The following is a 23,234-nucleotide window of genomic DNA, read 5'->3' as shown; positions in this document are numbered from 1 at the left end:
ATGTTGACTGATTGATGTGTTACTCAGGTTGCAAGATTCTTTGATGGATATTTGAAGATACTGTCATGTTGATTCCCTCAGAAAATCAATTTTGTTGTTAACTTGAAGGGGTAAGTGTTTATAGTTTTTAAGGTGTAATACGTTGATTTTAGTAAAGCAGCCAAGGAATAATTTGAAGTATTGCTAACTATGAAATAATTTTAATAAATATTTTTTCTATGACTAGTTGTTGGGTCATAACTGATATCAAACACAGTATCTTTGTTATTTAAGTAATTAGAATTCTTTGATCCCACATACCTTAGGTATGCAATTAAAATACTGAATCCTGAGCCTACATGTATACTTACTCATTCCACAAATATTTATTATGTATTTCCACACCTTTGAACTTTCAGAGCCTGAAGTTGTTTTACTCTTACAAGATAATGCAGCAAATGTGTTGTCTTCCTTGAAGGACATTCGCTTTTCAAACGGCCCCTCCTCCTGATATCTTTTTGCTCTTTGTACACCTGGATTATACGTATTTCATTATCAGTGAGCATAAATGACTTTACATCTCTTTCCTCTCTGGTTAAGATATGACTTTCTCTAGGGAAGGAACTGTATTTTACTCATTTTTATAACTCTGGTGTCTGGCATCATGCCTAGTGTTTACGTAATAGTAGTTGCTCTGTAAAGTGAGGGTGAGCCTGTTACAGCCTTCTAGCAGCTTGGTATTTACACAAGCTCATCTGTGATGTGTGACAGCTCCAAGACAGTACAGAGGAGAAAATGTCATTTCCAGCTGGGGTGCTCAGAGAGGACATCCTGGAGGAGGTAGCATTTTAACTAGATTTTTTTTTTAAGTCAGTAAGATTTCTTTGGCTCAGGCTTCCTTTGGAAGTCTGAGGAAGGGCGCAGGCGGGAGCTGGGCTCTGACAACGGATTGAGTCACTAGGGGTGAAGGGTGAAAGGTTAATTTGGGGCTGACTGTAGAGAGCCCTGCAATGCCCATGTGTGGCATTTCAAGTTTTACTTATGTAGTTCAAAGTCACAGAAGTCTTTGGAAAGGGGAAGACACATGAGCTGGAGGACAGGAAGCTATTATGGCCCATGAATCAAAAGAGGGCTGGGTTGGAGGCAGAGAGAAGGATGGGGGTGGCTTAGTTGACTTGGCATGAGGGCATGTACTGAGAATCTGTATTAGTGACTCCAGTCTGTACCACCTTTGTTAGCCATTTAAGAATTTTTTCAGCCCCCCTTTTCAAAGGAGGGGAGGTTTCCTCTTTCTGTTGGCCCCGTCATCTTAGCACCTGTGCTCAAACTTGCACACCCTGCTGTTGCTGTGTTGTAAGAGAAAGCATCCGCCACTGTATTCATTCCCCTGCTGGAAGGGGAGGGAAAATGAGCCAGAAATTGCCGCTTTGCTGGAGGGATGGATTGTTTTCTTCTCCAAGATGGTACAGAGCCCTCCTCTAAGATCGATTCACTCTTACTGCCTTTTCAACTGTTACAGTCTCATCCTTGGCTATCAAGCCCCGTGATTAGCAGTATTCACCCAAGAGACACCCAAGAGAAGAAAGAACCGACAGTATCCTCTCTTTTTTTCCTCCCCCGAGTGCTTTGCTTGTAAGCCCCAAGCTGACAGAGGTGGGCATCTGACGCTCTCGGCGATGGCAGCTGAGGTCTCTCGGGCTCTTCCCAGTGCTGGCCAGGGTGTTGATGCTTCAGCACACGGGTCTCGTCCTGTGCGTTCCTGACTCTGCCCGGTGAGGTGGACATGATCCCTGTTTTGTAGGCAGAGAACTGAGGCCCAGAGAGGTCAAGCTGATGGACATTGTGGTGGGATGTGCTTCGGTTTCATCATCACTGGAACGTGGAGGACCCCTACCATGGCGCTCTGACAGTTAAGCCAGAGAAGAACTAGCCACGAGACCGAGCACACTGCGCACATTGGACAAACGGTGGCTGTGTTTATTGTTCCCACGATGTGTCTCTTCTCTGTCAGGGATGTTTGTTGTGGGGGGCTGAGATTTCTTTGGCACACCTGAAAAAAAAACCCTCCTTGAATTCTAGCTTTGTAGAGGCATAAACATTCATGCCCGTTTTTGTTCTTCGCTATAAACTTATTCTCCTGTGGTCCTCCCTCTGCATGTCCCTCACGTTGGGCACTGAAGTCTCCAGAGACAGAAAACCAGTCCATGGCAAGACTTCACGTGTGCCCTGTGACCGCAGAGGGCTGCCTGCTGCCCCGGTCTCCCGGGGGGACCCTGCAGCCTACCCGCCAGGTTCCCTGTACTGATGTGCATTGATAAGCCGTCTCATTGAACTCCTTCCGACAGACTCCTTCACTTGTGGCAGAATTTCTTACTCTGGGGTTCTGGGCCTAGAAAAGGAGCAGTGTCCACAGGCAAGTTGAACAAACAGAAAGCGTTTGGGGAATAGAAGTCTATTAGTAGAAGGCCAAGTCCAAATATGAACTGAGCTGACCCTGCGACCGTTGTCCTCTTCCCAATCCTACCCCTTCTTTTAGTCTTTCAGGACTGAAATGTTCCTTTTGTAATAGCTACCCCTGAGTGACTCTGGCCTTAAAAAGGGGGGATGGGGTAGAGTGGTAAAGGGAAAGAAGACCTTCTGGAAAACCCTTGAGGGGAGATGACACAGCTGAAAACTTCGACATTCACTACTCTTTGATATTGCCATGCAGATGTCCGTATGTAAATAAATTATGACCTCACCTTCTATTTTTTTTTTTTACAGTAGTTACACCCAGAAGTCTAAAAGTTAGATGCTTCTCGTGTTCATTTGACATCGCAACAGGAGTTGAATTTATTAAGTTTTAATACCTCACCCCTGGTTGTCCTTTATATTTTCAAGGGGCATTACATACTTTTTTTTTCCTATGGAAAACAACTCTGTAAGGCTAGTCTTAGTGTCCCGGTTATCCCTGATAGGAATGGCACAGTGAGGCTCGGTGGCGAGGTCCAAGCTAGTCCGTGCAGCTAGTTAACAGGAGAGCCCTAACTGGTACCACACTGGGCAGTCTCCCCGGAGAGACCTAGGTTATCCTGAAGAAAAGCTTGTGGTATTTGAGTGCTTCTGTGACATACACCTGGGTTGGATCTCATTGTCATTTAGTAGATAGGGGTCCTCAGGCAAAATGACTTAACCTCTTTGTGCTTCAGTTTCCTCCCTCCAAAAGGGCAATGATTATAATGCCGCCTGCCTTGCAGATTGCTGTGAGTAAATGAGGTAATAGACGCCAGGACGTGCGGAAATGTTGACCACGTAGAAAGTGCACAATAAGTAGCCGTCATCATTAGTTATTACTTAGATTGTGTCGTACCTCTCTTTATCTGGAGTCAGAATCCTGCGGCAGGCACCGTGATCTTTGATTCTCAAATCTTAATGCGAAGACGCACCGGGTAACCCTTGTCCTTACGAATTCGTTTAACAAGTGAATTGAAAAGATTTGCATTAAGGAAAATGAAAGATTTCTGTACTGATCTTAAGAGCATGAGCTAGGAGACATACACCAGTTACAGTTTTGCTGTGCGAGGTCTGGATGCTGCCTGGCGTTGGCAACACCTGCGGGTGTTGTGCATCTTCAAGCCTCTGCATGTGACTGTAGCTGAAATATAATTTCCAGACTCAGCCTAGTTCATATCCTTAGTTGGAACATCTAGTGCTTTCCCATCACCTAAGCCCCCCGATTCTCTCCATTCTTCAGATGACCTTTGCAATAGTCTGGTAATTGTGTGGCTTCTGGACTGGTAAGTGCTGAGTAACGGACCATCAAGGTCCCATCAGTCGTTAAGAGCCCCTTTAGGCATTCAGACTTACGCGAACACTTGAAGGTCACTGTAGTGCTTTTTACAACAAATCGCTAGCAGTGTCAATACTACCTGGTGAGGTTTGGAAGACTTAATGTTCCCATTGTATCCCCAGGAAGTAATTTGCAAATCAGAAAAGATTGGTTCAATAGAATTACCCCCATAGGAGTGTGGAGGGCTGACTTTATAAGCTTCCATGGAGCTGCACCATCATTAACCACTTGTCACTTTGGAGCACTTGAAATGGGGCTAATGCAGCTGAGAAACTGAATTTTTAATTTAAAGGAATTTTTATTTAAATTTAAAAACAGGGGCGCCTGGGTGCCACAGTCGTTAAGCGTCTGCCTTCAGCTCAGGGCATGATCCTGGAGTCCTGGGATCGAGCCCCACATCAGGCTCCTCTGCTGGGAGCCGGCTTCTTCCTCTCCCACTCCCCCCTGCTTGTGTTCCCTCTCTTGCTGACTGTCTCTGTCAAATAAATAAATAAAATCTTAAAAAAATAAATAAATAAATTTAAAAACAAACAGTGTTAAGATCTTTTGTTAAATATAATTTTATTCTGGGAGTACAGTACATTTCGTGATCGTATCCATGAGATTTGTTGTAGTGTTTATTGAGTGTGTTACCACTTCTGATACCTCACTGATAATTTTAAATTTTGTTACATGTTAAAATAATTTTTTTGATATATTGGATTAAATATACTGTTAAAATGAAATTCACTTGTTTCTTTTTGGTCTTTATAGTATGGCTACTAAATTTTTTAAAATGATACATGTGGTTTGCATTATATTCTATCGGACAGTACTGCTTTAGAGCATTTATTACAGGTAGCTAAAATTAGCTTGTCTTAAAATTCCAAATTAGATTTCAGACTTACATTTTGGACATCATAGAATCAGAGGTATTTAGAGGAAGGGATCTTAGGAGTTACCTAACCCAGCCGTGTCCTTTGGCAGAGGAAGAACCCGAGGCTAAAAGATACTGTAAGATGGCATGACTAGATGGGGACCAGAAACTGGTGTTCTTGATAGCCTACTGCCTCGTGCAGCGTGGCCTTGGAAAGTTGGTGGGTGTCAGGGGTGCAAAGAACTTAAACTTCCCCCAGATCCAGACTGAAGAAAAGGACTTTCAAAGTAATTATTTTCAGGGCGCCTGGGTGGCTCAGTCAGTTAAGTGTCTGCCTTTTGCTCAGGCAGTGATCTCAGGGTCCCAGGATCGAGTCCTGCATCCGGCTCCCTGCTCAACAGAGAACCTGCTTCTCCCTCTCCCTCTGCCTGACACTCCCACTGCTTGTGCTCCCTCTCCCTGTCAAATAAATAAATAAAACTTTCAAAAAAAGAAAAAAATTATTTTTGATGGTAAGGAAAAATAATTTTTTTGCTTTGCCTAACAATGGACAGGATGGTCAGTTCCGTGTTTGACATGTATTTTTGTTGGGCTGTATAATGATACAATCATGGGGAGTAGTAATAAGGTAAAAATAATTCCCATGCTTTGTGTGAACATTTACTTTGGGAACCTCCACACATCTGGCTGTCATACTTTAAGAAGTCGTTTTCCCAAAGCCGGAAGATTTTAAACCAGACCCACAGTTGTTGTCCTTGAGAAAAAGACTGAGCTTGACTTCATGTGTTTATTATTTGGGTAGGTTGTCTTAGGTCATTTGGTAAAAGTCAAGGCCTGTTTTATGGTACTGTTTTCTTACAAGGGTAGCAAAACTGATTTAAAGGAAGAAGCCACCAACAAACTACAAGGAACACCCTTAGAACAAACCCGAATTTTATTTGTATTTTGAGGCTTGGAAGAAGAAAGGGAGGCATTATGATTTACCAAATGGTGATTTGATATATGAATATGTCCATCAGATTAGGGGAGGCTGCTTCTGCCTAAAATGCAGGTGACAAGTGTGTGACCTTTGACAGCCTATTTCAACCTCAGTTTCTTCATCCCACTGATCTTCACACAGAGTAGTGTGAGGATTAAATGACATAAGAATGCACGTGAGGCGCACCTGGGTGGCTCAGTTGGTTAAGGTCTGACTCTTGATTTCCACTCTGGTCATGATCTAAGGGTTGTGAGATCAAGAGCCCTATGTGGGCTCCACCCTGGGTGTGGAGTCTGCTTAAGATTCTCTGTCTCCCTCTCCCTACCCCTCTGCATCTCGCTGGTGTGCACGTGTGCTCGCCTCCTCTCTCCCTCTCTCTCTTAAAAATGAAAAAAATGAAAAAGAATGCTCGTGAAAGTGTTTTCTGATCTGAAAGCACTATGAAATGTATGGGCTCCTGTCTTCAACGGTTTTCTTTCTCCAAAGCAGTGTAGAACTATCTCTTGGATCACACTTGTTCTCAGTGAACCATTGGATGATTCCATCAAGTTTGGAATGTGCATTTAGTGGGTACATGGCCTTGTCTCTGTGATTTGGAGGTTTGGGGGCTCCATGTTGATTATGAGTTGCTTTTGTTGTGGTAGCAGAGATGATCTCCTGAAGGGGCTTAGTTCGGACGTGTTGAGCAGGGGCACAGTCTTCAGGAAATTTGGAGGTGGTAGAAGGAAAGTTCTGCACAGAAGAATGCATGTTAGACATTGGTCAAATAACAGGGTTTTATAGGCCATTAATTTGGCTGCAGGGTTCAGTGCCACACAACAGTTTTGTGAAGGTCTGTTTTCAGAGTAATTCCTAATATTTCATGAGTCCTAAGTAATAGACATTGCAGTAGAAAGTACCTTAAAATCTAATTTATGTTAGGTTGACCATATGACCCCTCCTTAGTTCTGCTTCATCAAATGAGACCTAGGGACAGTTACTCATTTAGCATCTCGTGGCCTTAGGAACCTCATTTGTAAACCTGGGGTTTGGACAGTGGTCTCCAGGATCACAGTCAGCTTTCCTTAGGCCGTTGCGTCCTCTAAATGTAATTTAATGACCAAGAAACATCTGTTCCTGAGAGACTTGTCCCTAGAAAGAATGCTTTCTCCTGGTCTTTAAGAACTTGGGAGAGGCGTCAACTAGGCTGGACTTGCTTTTTTCCTTTGACGTTTGCCTTCTCTGTGAGAAAGGCAGAGGTTTTTGGGTCTGCCTGACATGCCATGGTATTTCCACTGTTGAGACCTGGCCCAGCCTCTGTCTTACCTGTGTGTGCCACAGCCTCTCCGTTTCTTGCTTCTGCAAGTGTTCCGCTAGTTCCAAAGGCATCAACCAAGGTTAAGCTGGCAGGAGCAAGTCTGGACATGGACTGGTGGTTAAAGAAGTGCTGCTTGCTAGCCAGCCAGCTGTAATGTTTATTCTCAGCTTTAGCCTTAACTTCATTGGTAGAATGTAGAGGGAGGGGCTGGTTTTGGAATGATTCTGGAATTAATATAGGAGACCTTGTACAGTTGATACATGTTAATCATAAGGGTACCGTGTGCCAGTATGATGTAAGGTATGCAGGATGCATGAGTGGGAAATGGGCACTCCCGCACGTTGCTGGGGTGGGTGTGAAAGGCACAACCACTGTGTTAGAGCTGTTTGGCAATATCTGTCATAATTACAGATGCATGAGCAGTTAACCCTTGAACAACACAGGTTTCATCTGTACCGTACGGGTCCGCATAAACAAAGATGTTTCCGGCTACATGTATTTTCTCTTCTGATTTTCTTAATAACGTTTTCTTTTCTCTAGTTTACTTTATTGTAAGAATATAATATATAATGCACAGAACATAGAAAACGTGTTAATCTACTGTTTGTTACCAGTGAGGCTTCTGGTCAAAAGTTACACGTGGATTTTTGACCACGTGGGGGCTTAGCGCCACTAACTCCCACGTTGTTCAGGGGTGAGCTGTACTGTTTGACCCAGCAGTTCCACTTATAATTCTTTATTCCACAGATGTCTTCACCACTTTTATGGGATGATTTATGTACAAGGATATTCATTATAGTATTATTTGTAGTAGTAAACGATCCAAAAGAACTTAAAAACCCAAGGAGGGACTAATTAAATAGTTATGTTATTAAATAATATATTGTTCTAGTGCAGCTTTATGATGAAATACTGCTCAGCCATTAAAAATACTGGAACAGGAGCCTGGCTGTCTTCATCGGTGAGGCATGTGACTCAGTCTCAGGGTTGTGAGTTCAAGCTGCACATTGGGTGTAGAGATTACTTAAAAATAGGGGTGCCTGGGTGGCTCAGTCGTTAAGTGTCTGCCTTCAGCTCAGGTCATGATCCTGGGGTCCTGGAATCGAGCCCCTCATTGGGCTCCCTGCTCAGCGGAAGCCTGCTTCTCCCTCTCCCACTCCCCCTGCTTGTGTTCCCTCTCTCTCTCTGTCAAATAAATCTTTAAAAAAAAAAAAAAAGACTACTGAAAAATAAAATCTTCAAAAATAATAATAGAACATTTCTATGCCCTGATTTAGAACTGTCCCTAAAATACATTAGTAAGTGTGGAACACAATGATTATATGCTATTTGTGTGTATTTAATAGAACATCTTCCTAAGAAAACACAAAAAATTGATGCCAGCAGTTGCCTTTGGGAAGGGTAACTGGGAGATTACTTTTGCATCTTTTAAATATTGTACCACATATACATGTGTTATCTGTTTTAAAAAAGACATTGTCATGCCCTAAAGGAGTTCACAGTTGAGTCAGACCTTTGTAAGAAAGCCCAGATAAGAGAGAAACAAGTATGGGGTGACTGCTGTCTTTATGGGAAGGTAGATTTAAATGTGAACCTCTCCTGGTGCAGCCAGGTGCACCTGATTTACCCGGGAGTCATCAGGACAGGCAGGTCTGAGTGTAAAGAGGGACAGCTTCCAAATCTTCGTGTCCTGCCTGGGGAGAGGGCACTGGGGCTAAAGCAGTTTCCAGACCTCCTCCTGTTGAGGTGTGAATGCCGGGGAGCAGCCCCACAGCTTGGGAAGAGCCTGGCAGGCCCAGAGTCCCTTCTGGGTTGGAGTCCTGGCTCTGCCACTTGCCAAACATGTGATTTGGGGCAGGGTTGCTCTGTGCCCAAAGCCTAAATATGTTCATCCCTAAATGAAGATAAACCAGCTCCCTTGGGCACTGCAGTGAGGCCGGAATGAGATACTGCCCTCGAATACCCCTGTCTGTCCTGAGTGCTTGGCCAACACCAGCTGTAATAGAAACCTTCAGGCTGGTAAGTTAGAGCAAGAGAGGTTCGGTTAAAAATTAAGATGGAGCAAAAATGTATCAATGTGTCTTTTCCCCTCTGCCAAGTAACTTGGAAGAGTCGTAAAGTTAGAGAGGTTGGTGGTTTTGGAATCCTTGACCTCTGACCTTGGGGCAAGTCATTTCATCCTCTGGCCTGCTGCCCTGTTGGGAAAATGAAAGGGGCTGTCGGTGAGTCCTGTGGTCCCTTCCAGTTGTAGCGTTCCGTGACAGTGTGGCATTAGCAGTAATACCCAGCTCAGCTGACATGAGTCATGCTGACGGAGAAGTCCACATGTGGGGAGGAAGTCTCTGGGTCTGAGAATTGGCCTTGTGCTGGAGAATCCGTGCCTCCGTGGGGAGAGGGGTAACACATTACCGCCACCATTGTTCTGTGTTCTCTCCACCTCCATAACCTCCTTTGCATTTAAATGTTTCCTTGAATTAGACCTTTGGAAACCAGGTACAACCCTTGTTTATCGAATGGGGGACATTCACATTCACACAGTTGTGACTTTATGTTGGTTGTGACCTCTGTGAGGTCTGTCTCTGCAGTTCAGTGATACTTCCCGTCATGCTGCCTTGGGTCCTGTATGCTTCTCATGGTGTCCAGACTGAGATCAGAGACTGACTTATTTCTGTACAGTTACCAGGACCTGAGAGGTGATCTGTATATGTGGCTTAGATGCGGAGATGGGGAGATGGAGAGGTGATCCATTTGGGTAGTTACGTGCACTAATCTTGTTGATCTTGACCCACCACCTGTATTATAACTACCACCATCCTAGTAAAATGAGGTTTTAGACATTAGTGGCTCATTATTTCAAGAAATACCTCATACTCGAAAGAGAACATGCAAAAAAAAACCCAGACCCCTTAGAATGTATTTTAACAGAATGTACAGTTAAAAAAAAAAACTTGGGTTTTAGATAGTTTATATGTATTACCACATATGATATATCTGTATCTCATATTCAGCACCTACCCCCACCATGGCAGACAAGGTCTCTGGCTAGCGGCGCTCAGCCAGTGACAGTACGCACTCAGCCTCCAAGCCCGGGTGACTCCCCGGACTCTTACTTTCTAAAGCTAATGGTAGGCAGTGAAATCTGAAAAGGAGCTTTAAGATTGAAATAAATAATTTCTTTTCACAAATGCAAGACCCAGGGTGCCTGGGTGGCTCAGTCGGTTACAGGGCTGCCTTCGGCTCGGGTCACGATCCCAGGGTCCTGGGATCAAGCCCCATGGGCTCCCTGCTCAACGGGGAGCCTGCTTCTCCCTCCGCCTGCCGCTCTCCTTGCTCATGCGCTCGCTCTGTCAAGTAAATAAAATCTTAAAAAAAAATGCAGGACGCAAAGCAGGTGGATCACAGGGTGTTTAGAAGTAGCGGAAGTGGCTGTAAAGAGCCCCAGCAGTTGAGTCGTGCTGGAGCACTGCTCTCCGTCCTGGTGGACGCCCTGTCGGAGGATGGCACCTAGGATGGGCAGGCAGGGCTGTTGACCTCACCGTGGAGAGCCGAGCCATGTGGTGAGTCCACACCCAGTGAGTTTCAGTGAACCTTAGGTAAAGTAGGTGGAAGAGTTAGAGCCAGCACTCCTGAAGGTTCTTTTGGAGCGCACACGCGTGTGTGTTGGTGTGGTGTGTTTCCCAGTAGAATCATTCTTTTTTTTTTTTTTAAGATTTTATTTATTTATTGGTCAGAGAGAGAGCACGAGCAGGGGTAGCCGCAGGCAGTGGGAGAAGCAGACGTGGGACTCGATCCCAGGACCCTGGGATCATGACCTGAGCGGCAGGCAGCCGCTTAACCGATTGAGCCACCCAGGCGTCCCCCCAGTAGAATCATTGTAATAGTGATGGGAGACCTATTCACAGAGTTCCTTTCATGTGTGAAGAACAGCATCCAGAACTGAATGTGTATCTGTGGCTTGTTTAAAAAAATGCAAAAGAGATTAGAAAAATGTATCCTGAAGTTTGTTTATCAAACTGAGCCATTCTCCTGGCAAACTCAGGATAAACTCTCTGAGAAGCCCTCTCGGGCCTGACGGCAGTGTCCACTCCCATACAGACCACCAGATAAGAAGTCTGTTGGGGTGCCGGTGTGAAACTGCTCGTGGATGAGTGGGAGCTGTGCACTCTTTGTAGCAGGTGGGATCACCTACCCTTTTGGAAATTCAGTGTCGTTTCTGACTTCTTGGGGCTAAACACATATGTACCTCCTGAGAAAATCAGCAGTCCAAGTTCCGATTCTCTTCACTCTCCAGTTTTGCTTTATCTTTGCCTTGTGTTTGCAGCTTACAGACAAGTATAATGGGTGAGAGTTCCAGTAAACTGGCTGGATCATATTTCTTAGATTGAATCATTGCTGAGAAACTTGTTTGTGAACAGGAAACAGCCCATGAAAATGTCTGTACGTAGTAACGTGCCAGACTCAGGAAACGGGACCATTTTCTAGTTGAAAGACAAAAGGGCAGAAGGACGGTACCACTCCTCAGGGAAGAGCAAACTCATGATCTCTTGGTGTATTGGGGAGAATTTTTATTGTCAGAAATCACTGGTTGTTGAAGATTGGGGAAATAATCCTTACAAGATTTCTCTAGAAGGAAGACTTGGACTAGTGGTAACTGTTACTGCCTGCTTAGAGCCTCTGCCAACATACAACTTTTTGCTTGGCCCGTTATTTTTTAAAATGGAGCTGTAGTTACACAGAAGTTAACTCAGTGACATTTACACTTGGCCTAGACAGCTGAAAAGGCCCCCTCCACGTCTAACATTCTGTGATTTTACATATGTGTATACACACACACACACACACACACACACACAGAGTTTGTGACTCTTACCTAAATTATTGTAGCAAATATATTTAAACGTTAGCACATCAGTCCAGTAGAACCAAAAGTGTCTGAATGTGGGCAAATAATAAAGAAGAACCTGTCATCTGCCTTCTCTAGAATGCTCACTGGAAAAAGAACTGGTGTTGTGTTGCGTGTCTTCTTGTAATGAAGCAGTAGGATAGAAGCTAAGAGAAGTAAAATGGGCAGATAAATATTTATGAAATATAATAGTCATCAGTGAGATGTATTTTAAAACTACACCTGCTTATTGTCATTTTACTTTATTTAGTAGGGACTGTGACTTGTGAATCAAGGAGAGATTTGTTGTTTTATCAGTTCTTCAGAATTTGAGTATGCCCTGGGTTGTGTTGTAGCCAAACATAGTTCTTCATGTTGGACAATGGGATAGGATTCATGTTCCATCTGGTTTTGCTCAAAAATATTTGAGCAGCTTCAATGGAGAAAATATTAAACCAGATTTCATTTTCAGGTGAATAATATAACCCACCTGGGCATAATCTAAAGACTGACATGGATAGGGAAAAAAAATTACTGAAAAAATAAATTAGACTCTGAATGCCAATAATTAATATTTGATTGAAAGAGAGATCTCAGGGAGAATAAACTTTAAAAGACTTATTATTTTCTTAATGGAAATACATTATTATTTTTTTGAAAGATTTTTATTTATTTATTTGACAGAGAGAGACAATCAGCGAGAGAGGGAACACAAACAGGGGGAGTGGGAGAGGAAGAAGCAGGCTCCCAGAGGAGGAGCCTGATGTGGGGCTCGATCCCAGAACACCAGGATCACGCCCTGAGCTGAAAGCAGATGCTTAACGACTGAGCCACCCAGGCGCCCCTATTATTATTATTTTTTTAAGATTTTACCTATTTGAGATAGAGTGAGAGAGAGAGCACAAGCTGGGGGACAGAGGAAGAGGGAGAAACAGACTCCCCACTGAGCAGGGAGCCCAACTCGGGGACCCTGGGATCATGACCTGAGCTAAAGGCAGATGGTCAATGACGAGCCACTCAGGTGCCCCCTGGAAATACATGATTTTAAGGAGTAGCTGGAGACATGGTTTCATGCTTACCTGGTAAAATTGAAAGTTTTCATTTTCTGTTTACAAGTTTAGTAATCTGTGCAGTTAATTTTTTTTTTAAGTTTATTGGTGAAATTTATTTTTAGAAGCAAGCCTCCCACCTCCTTCCCATCTTCAAGACAAAATAAAGAATGGGAGAGGGAGGGGAGGGCAGTGGGTTGAGAGCTGCAAGCCTCATTTACATGTGTGAATATATTATAGAAGCCATTTTATTTTTCATTTCAGATATTTCCCAAAGCCTCAGTTTACAGAATTACTTAATTTAAGAGGAGATTATGCCATCTTGCCTTATCTTTTCTAATTTTTTTTGGATCATCTGAGTATGAAAAATGCTGATTTGTTCAAGGCCTTTGTCTTTATCCTGGAACAAAGATGTTTGTTTCAAAGTGGTATGAGTTAATAATCCAACTTCAGATTCCCCATAAGACATGTAATAGATTACACAGATGGCAAATGATGATATATACATTTTAAATATGACTATTCCGTTGGACCAGATGGTGATTTAATGCGAATTGTCAAACATTTATGTTTCTTATTAAATTGTCATCTTTTGTGTAAGCCAAGCTAGCAGCATAATTGGCAACACGCTCAGGAATCACTAAAGGACAACAACAAAAAATTCAGACACTGAGTGGCTCCGTATGGCATGTGAAGGCTCACAGCCAGTGCCTGCGTTGCCCTCAGAAGCTTTTTCCCTAGTCCTAAGGAAACACCTGCTGGAATGCTGTAGAAACCGTCCCCCTGCTTTTCTCTCCTTCCAGGCTCTACTGATCTGCTGTTGAGCATGGTGGCCTTCCTCTTTAGGGGCTTGGATAAGAAGCTGTTCTTTCTCAGGGCCTCAGATTTCTGTGCATTAGAGCAGTTTTAGCTTTTCCTTAGGCACTTCCCTTGTGTTAATGGGCTCCACCCGGACTCCTTCCTCCTAGATGGCCCACAAGCTTTGTGGGGGTGGGTCATTTGTGGAAGAAGTCATGTGCCCAGTCACAGGGCTCGTTGCAGGAAGTGCTGCCTGCCTGTGAGAGTAGCACAGAACAGTCCTGAGGCCGTGGGACTCCCAACAGCAAGTCTTAGGTGGACATAGTTCTCATTTTCAACATAAAGCTTTGAAGATGTCATACAACGTCAGATCCCTGAAGGTGTTTTCCTCTGAAAATGATGTGAAAATTTGAGTAACACAGAGGATAATATATGAAGGCCATGATAAGAAACCCATTGTTGCTTCATTCTAAATTTGATCAGAACATCTGTTTTAAGGAATTCAAGGTAGTTAAGACTACCCTTGCTTTTATTTTTAAGCAGTTTTCTTTTAGAGACTTATCATAGCAACAATAAACATTACAGAAAAATAAACTTTAAAACACAGAGGAAGACCTCTGAGGACGCTTTGAAACCTGTTTTGGTCTCACTGTGATCTCACTGAGGGCTACCCAGTCTGCCTTAAGAACAAGTAGATGTTGCCACTTGAAACATCTTTTGGTGGCGTTCCTGGTGGAGACAGTAAGCTCGGGCTCCCTGGGCCCGGCGTCATTTCAGATCAGAGCATAGGATGCTCATGAGCTGATCCAGATGATGCTTCCTGACTGACTTTTCCTCTTTGTTGATAAGGATCCATCAGGGTGTCCTTTTCTTTTTTTTTTTTTTTAAGATTTTATTTATTTATTTGACAGATAGGGACAGCCAGCGAGAGAGGGAACACAAGCAGGGGGAGTGGGAGAGGAAGAAGCAGGCTCCTAGCGGTGGAGCCTGATGTGGGGCTCGATCCCATAACGCCGGGATCACGCCCTGAGCCGAAGGCAGACGCTTAACCGCTGTGCCACCCAGGCGCCCCAGGGTGTCCTTTTCTGAGCATGTTATGGGGAAGTTTTAAAAACTGAATCCGTTTGGCTGTGCATTGAACGGTAGTCTTCTGAGGAACTGAGCGACAATCGAATGGGTGTATGTGGGTACATGAAAGTAAACACGAAAGCGTATGTTATGTGTTGTTTTCAACGCATGTTGCACAAGCCCAGTCGTCCATTTCGGACCCTCCCTGAGGAGGAACCAGGGAGCGTCATTGCTGAATGTTACTGCAGGCTTCCACTCAGTTAGGTCCGCAGCTTCTTGGCCGTCCATTGGCCTTGGGTTTGATCTTGCTTATATTACAGCAAGTACTAGAACCATCACTGTCAGCATGCATAGCAACATTTGCATAGACTTTACATTTATAGAGAGATGGCTTTCACGTCTCACTTGATCCACCATCTGTATGATGGGGTGGGGTAGAACAGTTATATACTGAATTTATAGCTAAACGATCTGAACCCACTCAAGACAGCTCATCAGGAGGAAAGGGTAAGAAAGGAAAAAATAGAGTTGTATCAACTCTTGGTGTGACAGCCACTGGTCATTTGAGAGTAAATTACAGTAGAAATTTTCTTTCAGCCCGTAGAGCTGGGTTCTGGGAATACTCTGAAATGGTCTGATTTGTTAGCAGGTATTTGCAGCATAAACTGCTTCAGTGTTCTTTCAGTTCTTTTTTTTCTTTTTCTTTTTTTTTAAGACTTTATTTGTTAATTTGACAGAGGGGCAGCAAGAGAGGGAACACAAGCAGGGGGAGTGGGAGAGGGAGAAGCAGGCTTCCCACTGAGCAAGGAGCCTGATGTGGGGCTTGATCCCAGGACTCTGGGATCACGCCCTGAGCCAAAGGCAGACGCTTAACAACTGAACCACCTAGGCGCCCTATTCTTTCAGTTCTTTAACGAAAAAGAATCAAAACTGGGTGTTGCTTTTTATCCTGGGATCTCGTAACAAGGAGAAGCCCCCACCAAGGCATCCTGGGGACTTGAGGAAGGGATGCGCCAGAGTGGCCCCAGCTGCCGGGACACGTGTTTGCCTTTCTCTTCTGTTGATCTGAGGAGCTCAATGCTGTCCGCATCGGTTTTCGAGAGGGACTGGAGTTCAGTTGAGATGGAGTGAGTGATCATACATTCTTTTAATTTTTAGTACTGGCATGTAGTGGATGTGAAAAGTCTGAAGACCTCCTTAATACCTTGGTCCCTTAGCTCCAGCTTAGAGAACAGCCTCGATAGGATACTCTGCTGTATCTAAACTCACTAATAAGAAGGTAGGACCTAACCAAATCAGAATTTTAAAGTAGGTTTCTCTCTGCCTTGGGCCTTTGTCTTTCACATGACGTTTGGATAAACGTGTCCATTAAAGTGGAAACACATCATTTTTAAACTGGAAATTATTTTCATGCTCTGTGCTAGTGGGGAGCTCCCTGAGGAGATAGCCATGTGTGAATAAATGCTCTGTGGTTCCTGTTCTGTTGTCGTGGCCAGGAAGACGATTTGAGGTGATGTGTTCAATCCAACCTTCTGTAAACTAGCCACTTTTTCACACCACCAAGATGTTTAAAGCAAAGTATATATATGCCAATGGATTTTATATCCTGGCCAGTTTGGGAACCACTGGTCAATGATCAGATTTTATATTTTTAGTGTAACTTGTGGTTAAAACAGCACGAGTCCAAGATTGAGGCTGCCCAGGACATATCCCTGTACACTTTCTAGCAGGATCCTTTTTTTCTAAACCTCAGTATTTTCATCTGTGAAATAAGAATGTTATCTTTATGTGGTTGTCTTGTGGATTCATTTGTATATATGTAAAGCACTTTGAACAACGCCTGGCATGTAGAAAGCCTTTGATAGACGTTGGCTTAAAAACAGTTCTAAGGAGCTACAGATGTTCTAACGGTACCTACTATGTGTGCCGGTTACTCTGCAGCGCGGCTCAAGGCTGGAATAATGATAAAGCCCATGAGTGGGGTTTCACAGCATTTAGGATTCTGTCACCAGCGCTAGAGGTGGCCTCTGCTCTCCATTTAGCTGTGCTGCCTTTAGGCTGGGTGGCCTGCTCCCCCTTGTTGGGTAAAAATAGCCTGACTGCTCAGTGAAGCAACCACCGTGTTATTTTTGTCCTTGGAGGCAGAGAGTAGTAGAGTCTAGACACACTGGGCAACCCAGTGCTGCCAGCTGTCATCAGAACCCAAATACCTATGTGACGTCTGTGCACACTGTGTCTACCTGCCTTCAGGCCCCAGCTCCCTTCCGCCATGTCTTTTTTTTTTTTAAGATTTTATTTATTTATTTGACAGAGACAGCGAGCGATAGAGGGAACACAAGCAGGGGGAGTGGGAGAGAAGAAGCAGGCTCCCAGCGGAGAAGCCTGATGTGGGGCTCGATCCCAGAACGCTGGGATCACGCCCTGAGCCGAAGGCAGACGCTTAATGACTGCGCCACCGAGGCGCCCCATGTCTTGATTTTTCTAATCTCAATCTCATTATTTTCAGTATAGGTGACGTCTTAAATGGAAAATGATCTAAATGTCTTACTTGTGTAGACTTTAACAAAAACTATAAATAAAAAAATCTGCTTCTGACATGTGGTTAGGAAAATCTCAACGTGGTACCAAGGCCTAGCTTTGTTATAGAAATCAAAATAACCATTCCCTCATTGGAAGATTCTGCCCATATCTTAAAACTTTTAGTACCTTCCATCCTTCCCTGGAGCCATGTTTTTTTGTTTTTTAGTTTTGTGTTACTTTTTTAAGAGGGTTATTTGTGATTTCTCAGAAGTGAAACTAATGGGTACTACCTCTTTCTCAAGCAGCCTCTTGCTTCACTCATGGGTCACAAGATTACCATTAGCTAAACTTTTCTTTACTGATTTGTTCATGCCTCAGGAGCTAAAACTCAAGTCAAGAGGAAATTGCTTTAATAAATGAGCCACAGGGACAAGAGTAGCAAGAAATGATGAGAGAAAGTAATTCAGTGTAGGAAATACCAAAGAATGGTGATATTTCACAACTGCTAGATTGACATTTAACAGGGGATCCCCCCACCTCTGTAAAATGGATATTTGCTGAGGTTTAGAAAAAATTCCACATATTTGATCATGTTTTCCAAACTTCATTTCTCATAAGAAACCAGTGGCTTGGAGTGCTTGCTCTAATTTCTGTATTCCATTATCAGGTGTGGGATTTCTTGTAATTCATGAGCTTTAATGTGCACCATGTTACTTTGCTCTTCAGTGACCTCTGCTATCACCCAGTCATTAATAATCCAAGTAAGAAGTGATTAGAATGGATGGCTGTGTTTGTAGGTTGTTGTTTCTTTTAATGAATAGATTCATTGAATGGAATTAACTGTGCCCTTCCAGAACATTGGATCTGTGTTCCTACTCAGATTGTCGTCTCCCTACCCCCGACCATCAGCAGTGGCATAATGTAAATTATATGATATCTGCCATTTTAAAAACTATGTGGTTTCTCGCTCTCCTTTTTTTTGGACACAGGATATGGATTTGATTGACATACTTTGGAGGCAAGATATAGATCTTGGGGTAAGTCGAGAAGTATTTGACTTCAGTCAACGACGGAAGGAGCATGAGCTCGAAAAACAGAAAAAACTTGAAAAGGAAAGACAAGAACAACTCCAAAAGGAGCAAGAGAAGGCTTTTTTTGCTCAGTTACAACTAGATGAAGAAACAGGTGAATTCCTCCCAATTCAGCCAGCCCAGCACATCCCATCAGAAACCAGTGGATCTGCCAACTACTCCCAGGTACAGAAAACTCAGTTCTTGGGGCACCTGGGTGGCACAGCGTTTAAGGGTCTGCCTTCGGCTCAGGGCGTGATCCTGGCGTTGTGGGATCGAGCCCCACATCAGGCTCTTCCGCTGTGAGCCTGCTTTCTTCTTCCCATTCCCCCTGCTTGTGTTCCCTCTCTCGCTGGCTGTCTCTATCTCTGTCAAATAAATGAATAAAATCTTTAAAAAAAAAAAAAGAAAACTCAGTTCTTGCGAAGGTGTGTGGCAGGGTTTAAGGAACAAATACTGGCCCAAGAGCTAAAACATCTGGATTTGAGTTCCAGTTTTTCCTTTTACTGTGTCTTCATGACCATATCAAGTCAACTTCCCAGCCTCAGCCTCCGGATGAGTTCAGTACCTGACTGACCGGCCGACCTCACAGACTTGTTGTGTAAGGATTACAAGGGCATCAGTTACGTGACGGCACTTTGTAAGCTGTGGAAATACGTAAGAATCTAGCAGCAGCAGCGGTGGCAGTGGTAAAGCTAGTAGCACAGATCACTAGCGTTTTGTTCACAGATGAGCAGTCGAAGCTCAAAGACGCAGTAGCTTGCTTAGAGCGCTCAAGAAATTGGGGAAGCAAAGACTGGAACCCAGATAGTCTGGTTGGTTTGATTCTGTGCTCTGTACTACAGTAAACTGATTTCTGAAAGAAGATAAATGTTTGATTAACTACATTGTAAACATTGTATGACACAGAATAATTTTTTTCTTCTTTTATGTCTTTCCCTTTTATCTAGGTTGCCCATATTCCCAAACCAGATGCTTTGTACTTTGATGACTGCATGCAGCTTTTGGCAGAGACGTTCCCATTTGTAGATGACAATGAGGTACAGCGTTTGGCCAACAGTGAAACTCCCCAACTTTGTCTAATACATCCTACAAGTGTATCTCCATTTTAAAAAAAGTGTTTCAGGAGGAAATTTTGTCAAAGAAACCTTAGCCTATAGATAACTTTACAATTTAAAAAAAAAAAAAAACCCTACACAATACAAAACCAAAACCACTTAGACCCCTCTATCTGCAGAACCCTGGAAACAAATAACTCATTGGTTATAGGTACTTAGAAATAAGTTTTGGTGAATAAAAAACAAGCTGGGTAAACCAAGACTTGCTCAATTAACAATTTTAAATTTATTGTGTTTGAAGCACTATACTAGGTATTTTTACCAAGAGATAGAAATTTAAATCCTAAAGATTGTTACTTATTTTGAAATTTATCTTCAAATGCATAGGATAAAACAAGCTAGTAAATGGGTCAATTTGGAGTCAGTTGAGCAGGGGGAAAAAGGTGTTTCGTTATCTAGAAATCGGGGTGATAAGTGGTTGTAAGTAGAGAAACACAGCACCGTTAGCCAATTCCAGTTTCAGGCGTTGTGAGGGGGCCTTGGCGTGCACTTCTCCACTGTTGCTGGCAGACTCACATGGATCAACGCTTTGTCAATTTCAGGTTTCTTCAGCTGCGTTTCAGTCCCTTGTTCCTGATATCCCCAGCCAAGTCGAGAATCCAGCCTTCGTTGCTCCTACTCAGGCTCAGTCACCTCAAACTCTGGTCGTTCAGTCAGTCATTGCTGATCTAGACAATATGCAGCAGGACATTGAGCAAGTCTGGGAGGAGCTGTTATCCATTCCAGAATTGCAGGTAACTAAGATCTAAGATCAATAAATACCAAAGACACTTTTATATTAAGTGTCTTTAGATTAATTACTCCAGTTATTATTGACATGGACGGATTGGAGGGTGCTTTTAAATTAGTCATGAGAGGGGCGCCTGGCTGGCTCAGTCGGTAGAGTGCGTGACTCTTTCGGGGATGAGAGTTCGAGTCCCACACTGGGTGTAGAGATTACGTAAATAAATAAACTTCAGTCACAAGAGCTGCCCGTGCTCACTTAAGTGCACTTTTATTAGTAAAATAGACTGGATGTCTTGAGGAAAGATCTGGTCTTCGTAGGCCAGAAGTCTGATCTAGGAACTGTGAAAATAATACATATGCTTAGACATAAGTATCTGTTAGAAATGGGAATTATCTGAATTACAGAAAAGCCTGGAAGAATGGGGGTGGAGAGAGAGTTTACCATCTGATAGAGATTATCAGCTATTAAAAATACTTGCTATCAGCAGCACCTGCCTGTCACTCAGGGGAGCGTGTGAATCTTGATCCTGGGGTTGTTGAGTTTAAGCCCCATTTTGCATGTAGAGATTACTTAAAAACAAAATCTTTAAAAATAAATAAATAGGTATTTGCCATGAGAAACAGATTATCAGCTATTAAAATATTTAACCTTGATTTACATTTAGTAAAAATTTCTTTCCCACACAGTGTCTTAATATTCAAAATGACAAGTTGGTTGAGACTAGCACGGTTCCAAGTCCAGAAACCAAAATGACAGAAATTGACAACAATTATCATTTCTACTCATCAATGCCCTCACTGGAAAAAGAAGTAGGTAACTGCAGTCCACATTTTCTCAGTGCTTTCGAGGATTCCTTCAGCAGCATCCTCTCCACAGAAGATTCCAGTCAGTTGACCGTGAACTCATTAAATTCAGATGCCACAATAAACACAGATTTTGGTGATGAATTTTATTCTGCTTTCATAGCAGAACCCAGTAGTAGCAACAGCATGCCCTCCTCTGCCACTTTAAGCCAGTCACTCTCTGAACTTCTTAATGGGCCCATTGATGTTTCTGATCTATCACTTTGTAAAGCCTTCAACCAAAACCACCCTGAAACCACAGAATTCAATGATTCTGACTCTGGCATTTCACTCAACACCAGTCCTTGCATGGCATCACCAGAACACTCGGTGGAATCTTCTGTCTATGGAGACACACCACTTGGCTTCAGCGATTCTGAAATGGAAGAGATAGATAGTGCTCCTGGAAGTGTCAAACAGAACGGTCCTAAAACACAGCCAGTCCAGTCTGCTGGAGACACAGCCCAATCCCCATCACCATCTCCAGGGCACAGCGCTCCAGCGCGTGATGCCCAGTGTGAAAACACGCCAAAGAAAGAATTGCCTGTAAGCCCTGGTCATCGAAAAACCCCATTCACAAAAGACAAACATTCAAGCCGCTTGGAGGCTCATCTCACAAGAGATGAGCTAAGGGCAAAAGCTCTCCATATCCCATTCCCTGTTGAAAAAATCATTAACCTCCCTGTTGATGACTTCAATGAAATGATGTCCAAGGAGCAATTCAATGAGGCTCAGCTGGCATTAATTCGAGATATACGCAGGAGGGGTAAGAATAAAGTGGCTGCTCAGAATTGCAGAAAAAGAAAACTGGAAAATATAGTGGAACTGGAACAAGATTTGGATCATTTAAAAGATGAAAAAGAAAAATTGCTCAAAGAAAAAGGGGAGAATGACAAAAGCCTCCATCTACTGAAAAAACAACTCAGCACCTTATATCTCGAAGTCTTCAGCATGCTCCGTGATGAAGACGGAAAACCTTACTCTCCTAGTGAATACTCCCTGCAGCAGACAAGAGATGGCAACGTGTTCCTTGTGCCCAAAAGTAAGAAGCCAGATACGAAGAAAAACTAGATTTGAGAAGATCTGACCTTTTCTGAGCTAGTGGGTTGTTTGTTTTGGGGTTTTTTGTTTGTTTTGTACTGTTATACTAAAAGCTCCTACTGTGATGTGAAATGCAAAAATATACTTTATAAGTAATTCTATTCAAAATTATAGTCAAAACTAGGATAGAAAATAATATAAACTTTAAAAAGCATTAAAATAAGTCATCAGTATGCTGAATCAGTAGTTTCACTTTAACTGCAAACTTAATTTCTTAGAACACCATTTGGGCTAGTTTCTGTATAAGTGTAAATACTACAAAAACTTATTTATACTGTTCTTATCTCATTTGTTACGTTCATAGATTTATATGATATGACATCTGGCTAAAATAAAAGCAAATTGTTGCAAAACTAACCACTATGTACTTTTTTATAAATACTGTTATGAACAAAAAGGACATTTTTTTATATTAAATTGTTTAGCTCTGGCAAAAACCAATTTAGTTGAAAAGCTGGTACTAATAAAGGAATATTATGACTGTTAAGTTGTTCTTTGGAATTCATTTGAGTTTGTTCACAGTATTTTCCAGAACAGTAACACACTTAACATACTTAGGTATTCTGCATTTTCAGAATGTTTCCAGTCACTGAAAATATGAAAAGCATTTTATGCTAAACTTCTGGTCCCAGAGCTATAAAGAAATAAAGTATATCAAGAAGATATTTTATCTCTTCAATAGCAAGTACATCTCAACCAAGGAAAATACTGAATGTTGACATGAAAACATTGATTCAGTTTACCCACATCAGTACATGTATGCCTACTTTGTGCTAGGTATTTTTAAAGTACAGAGGACACAATGGAAATCCCTGTCCTGGAATTGTAGACAGCAGAACTACACATGCCAGGATTGGGAAGGCCAGGAGAAAGGAAGCATTGCAATTTGAAATAGGGTTGCAGGGGCACCTGGGTGGCTCAGTTGATTAGCGTCCTGACACTTTCAGCTCAGGGTCATGAGATCAAGCCCTGTGTCAGGGTCTGCACTGGGCATGGAACCTGCTTAAAATTCTTTCTCCCTCTCCCTCTGCCCCCACACTAGAATAAATAGGGTTGCAAATAGGAAAAGGCTTATTGAGATGGCAACATCCAAAGGTGTGGGAGACCCACTGTATTAGC

General features: G+C 42.9%; 1 protein-coding gene across 3 annotated transcripts in view; it reads left to right on the top strand.

Annotated features, from left to right (window-relative positions):
- Nucleotides 1-22,602, top strand: part of NFE2L2 (nuclear factor, erythroid 2 like 2) — a 33,759-nt gene extending 11,157 nt beyond the window's left edge. For all 3 annotated transcript variants that reach the window (XM_011234207.3, XM_011234209.3, XM_011234208.3), the window contains exons 2-5: nt 18,247-18,513; nt 19,278-19,367; nt 19,988-20,179; nt 20,859-22,602. In XM_011234207.3, the coding sequence (XP_011232509.1) occupies nt 18,247-18,513; nt 19,278-19,367; nt 19,988-20,179; nt 20,859-22,085 (1,776 nt within the window). In that variant the 3' untranslated portion in view covers nt 22,086-22,602. The remainder of the gene's footprint in view (nt 1-18,246; nt 18,514-19,277; nt 19,368-19,987; nt 20,180-20,858) is intronic.
- Nucleotides 22,603-23,234: the final 632 nt, after the last annotated feature.

Source organism: Ailuropoda melanoleuca, chromosome 2, assembly GCF_002007445.2.
Source record: "Ailuropoda melanoleuca isolate Jingjing chromosome 2, ASM200744v2, whole genome shotgun sequence".
Taxonomy (NCBI): Eukaryota; Metazoa; Chordata; class Mammalia; order Carnivora; family Ursidae; genus Ailuropoda; species Ailuropoda melanoleuca.
This window is presented reverse-complemented; position numbering and strand designations above follow the sequence as displayed.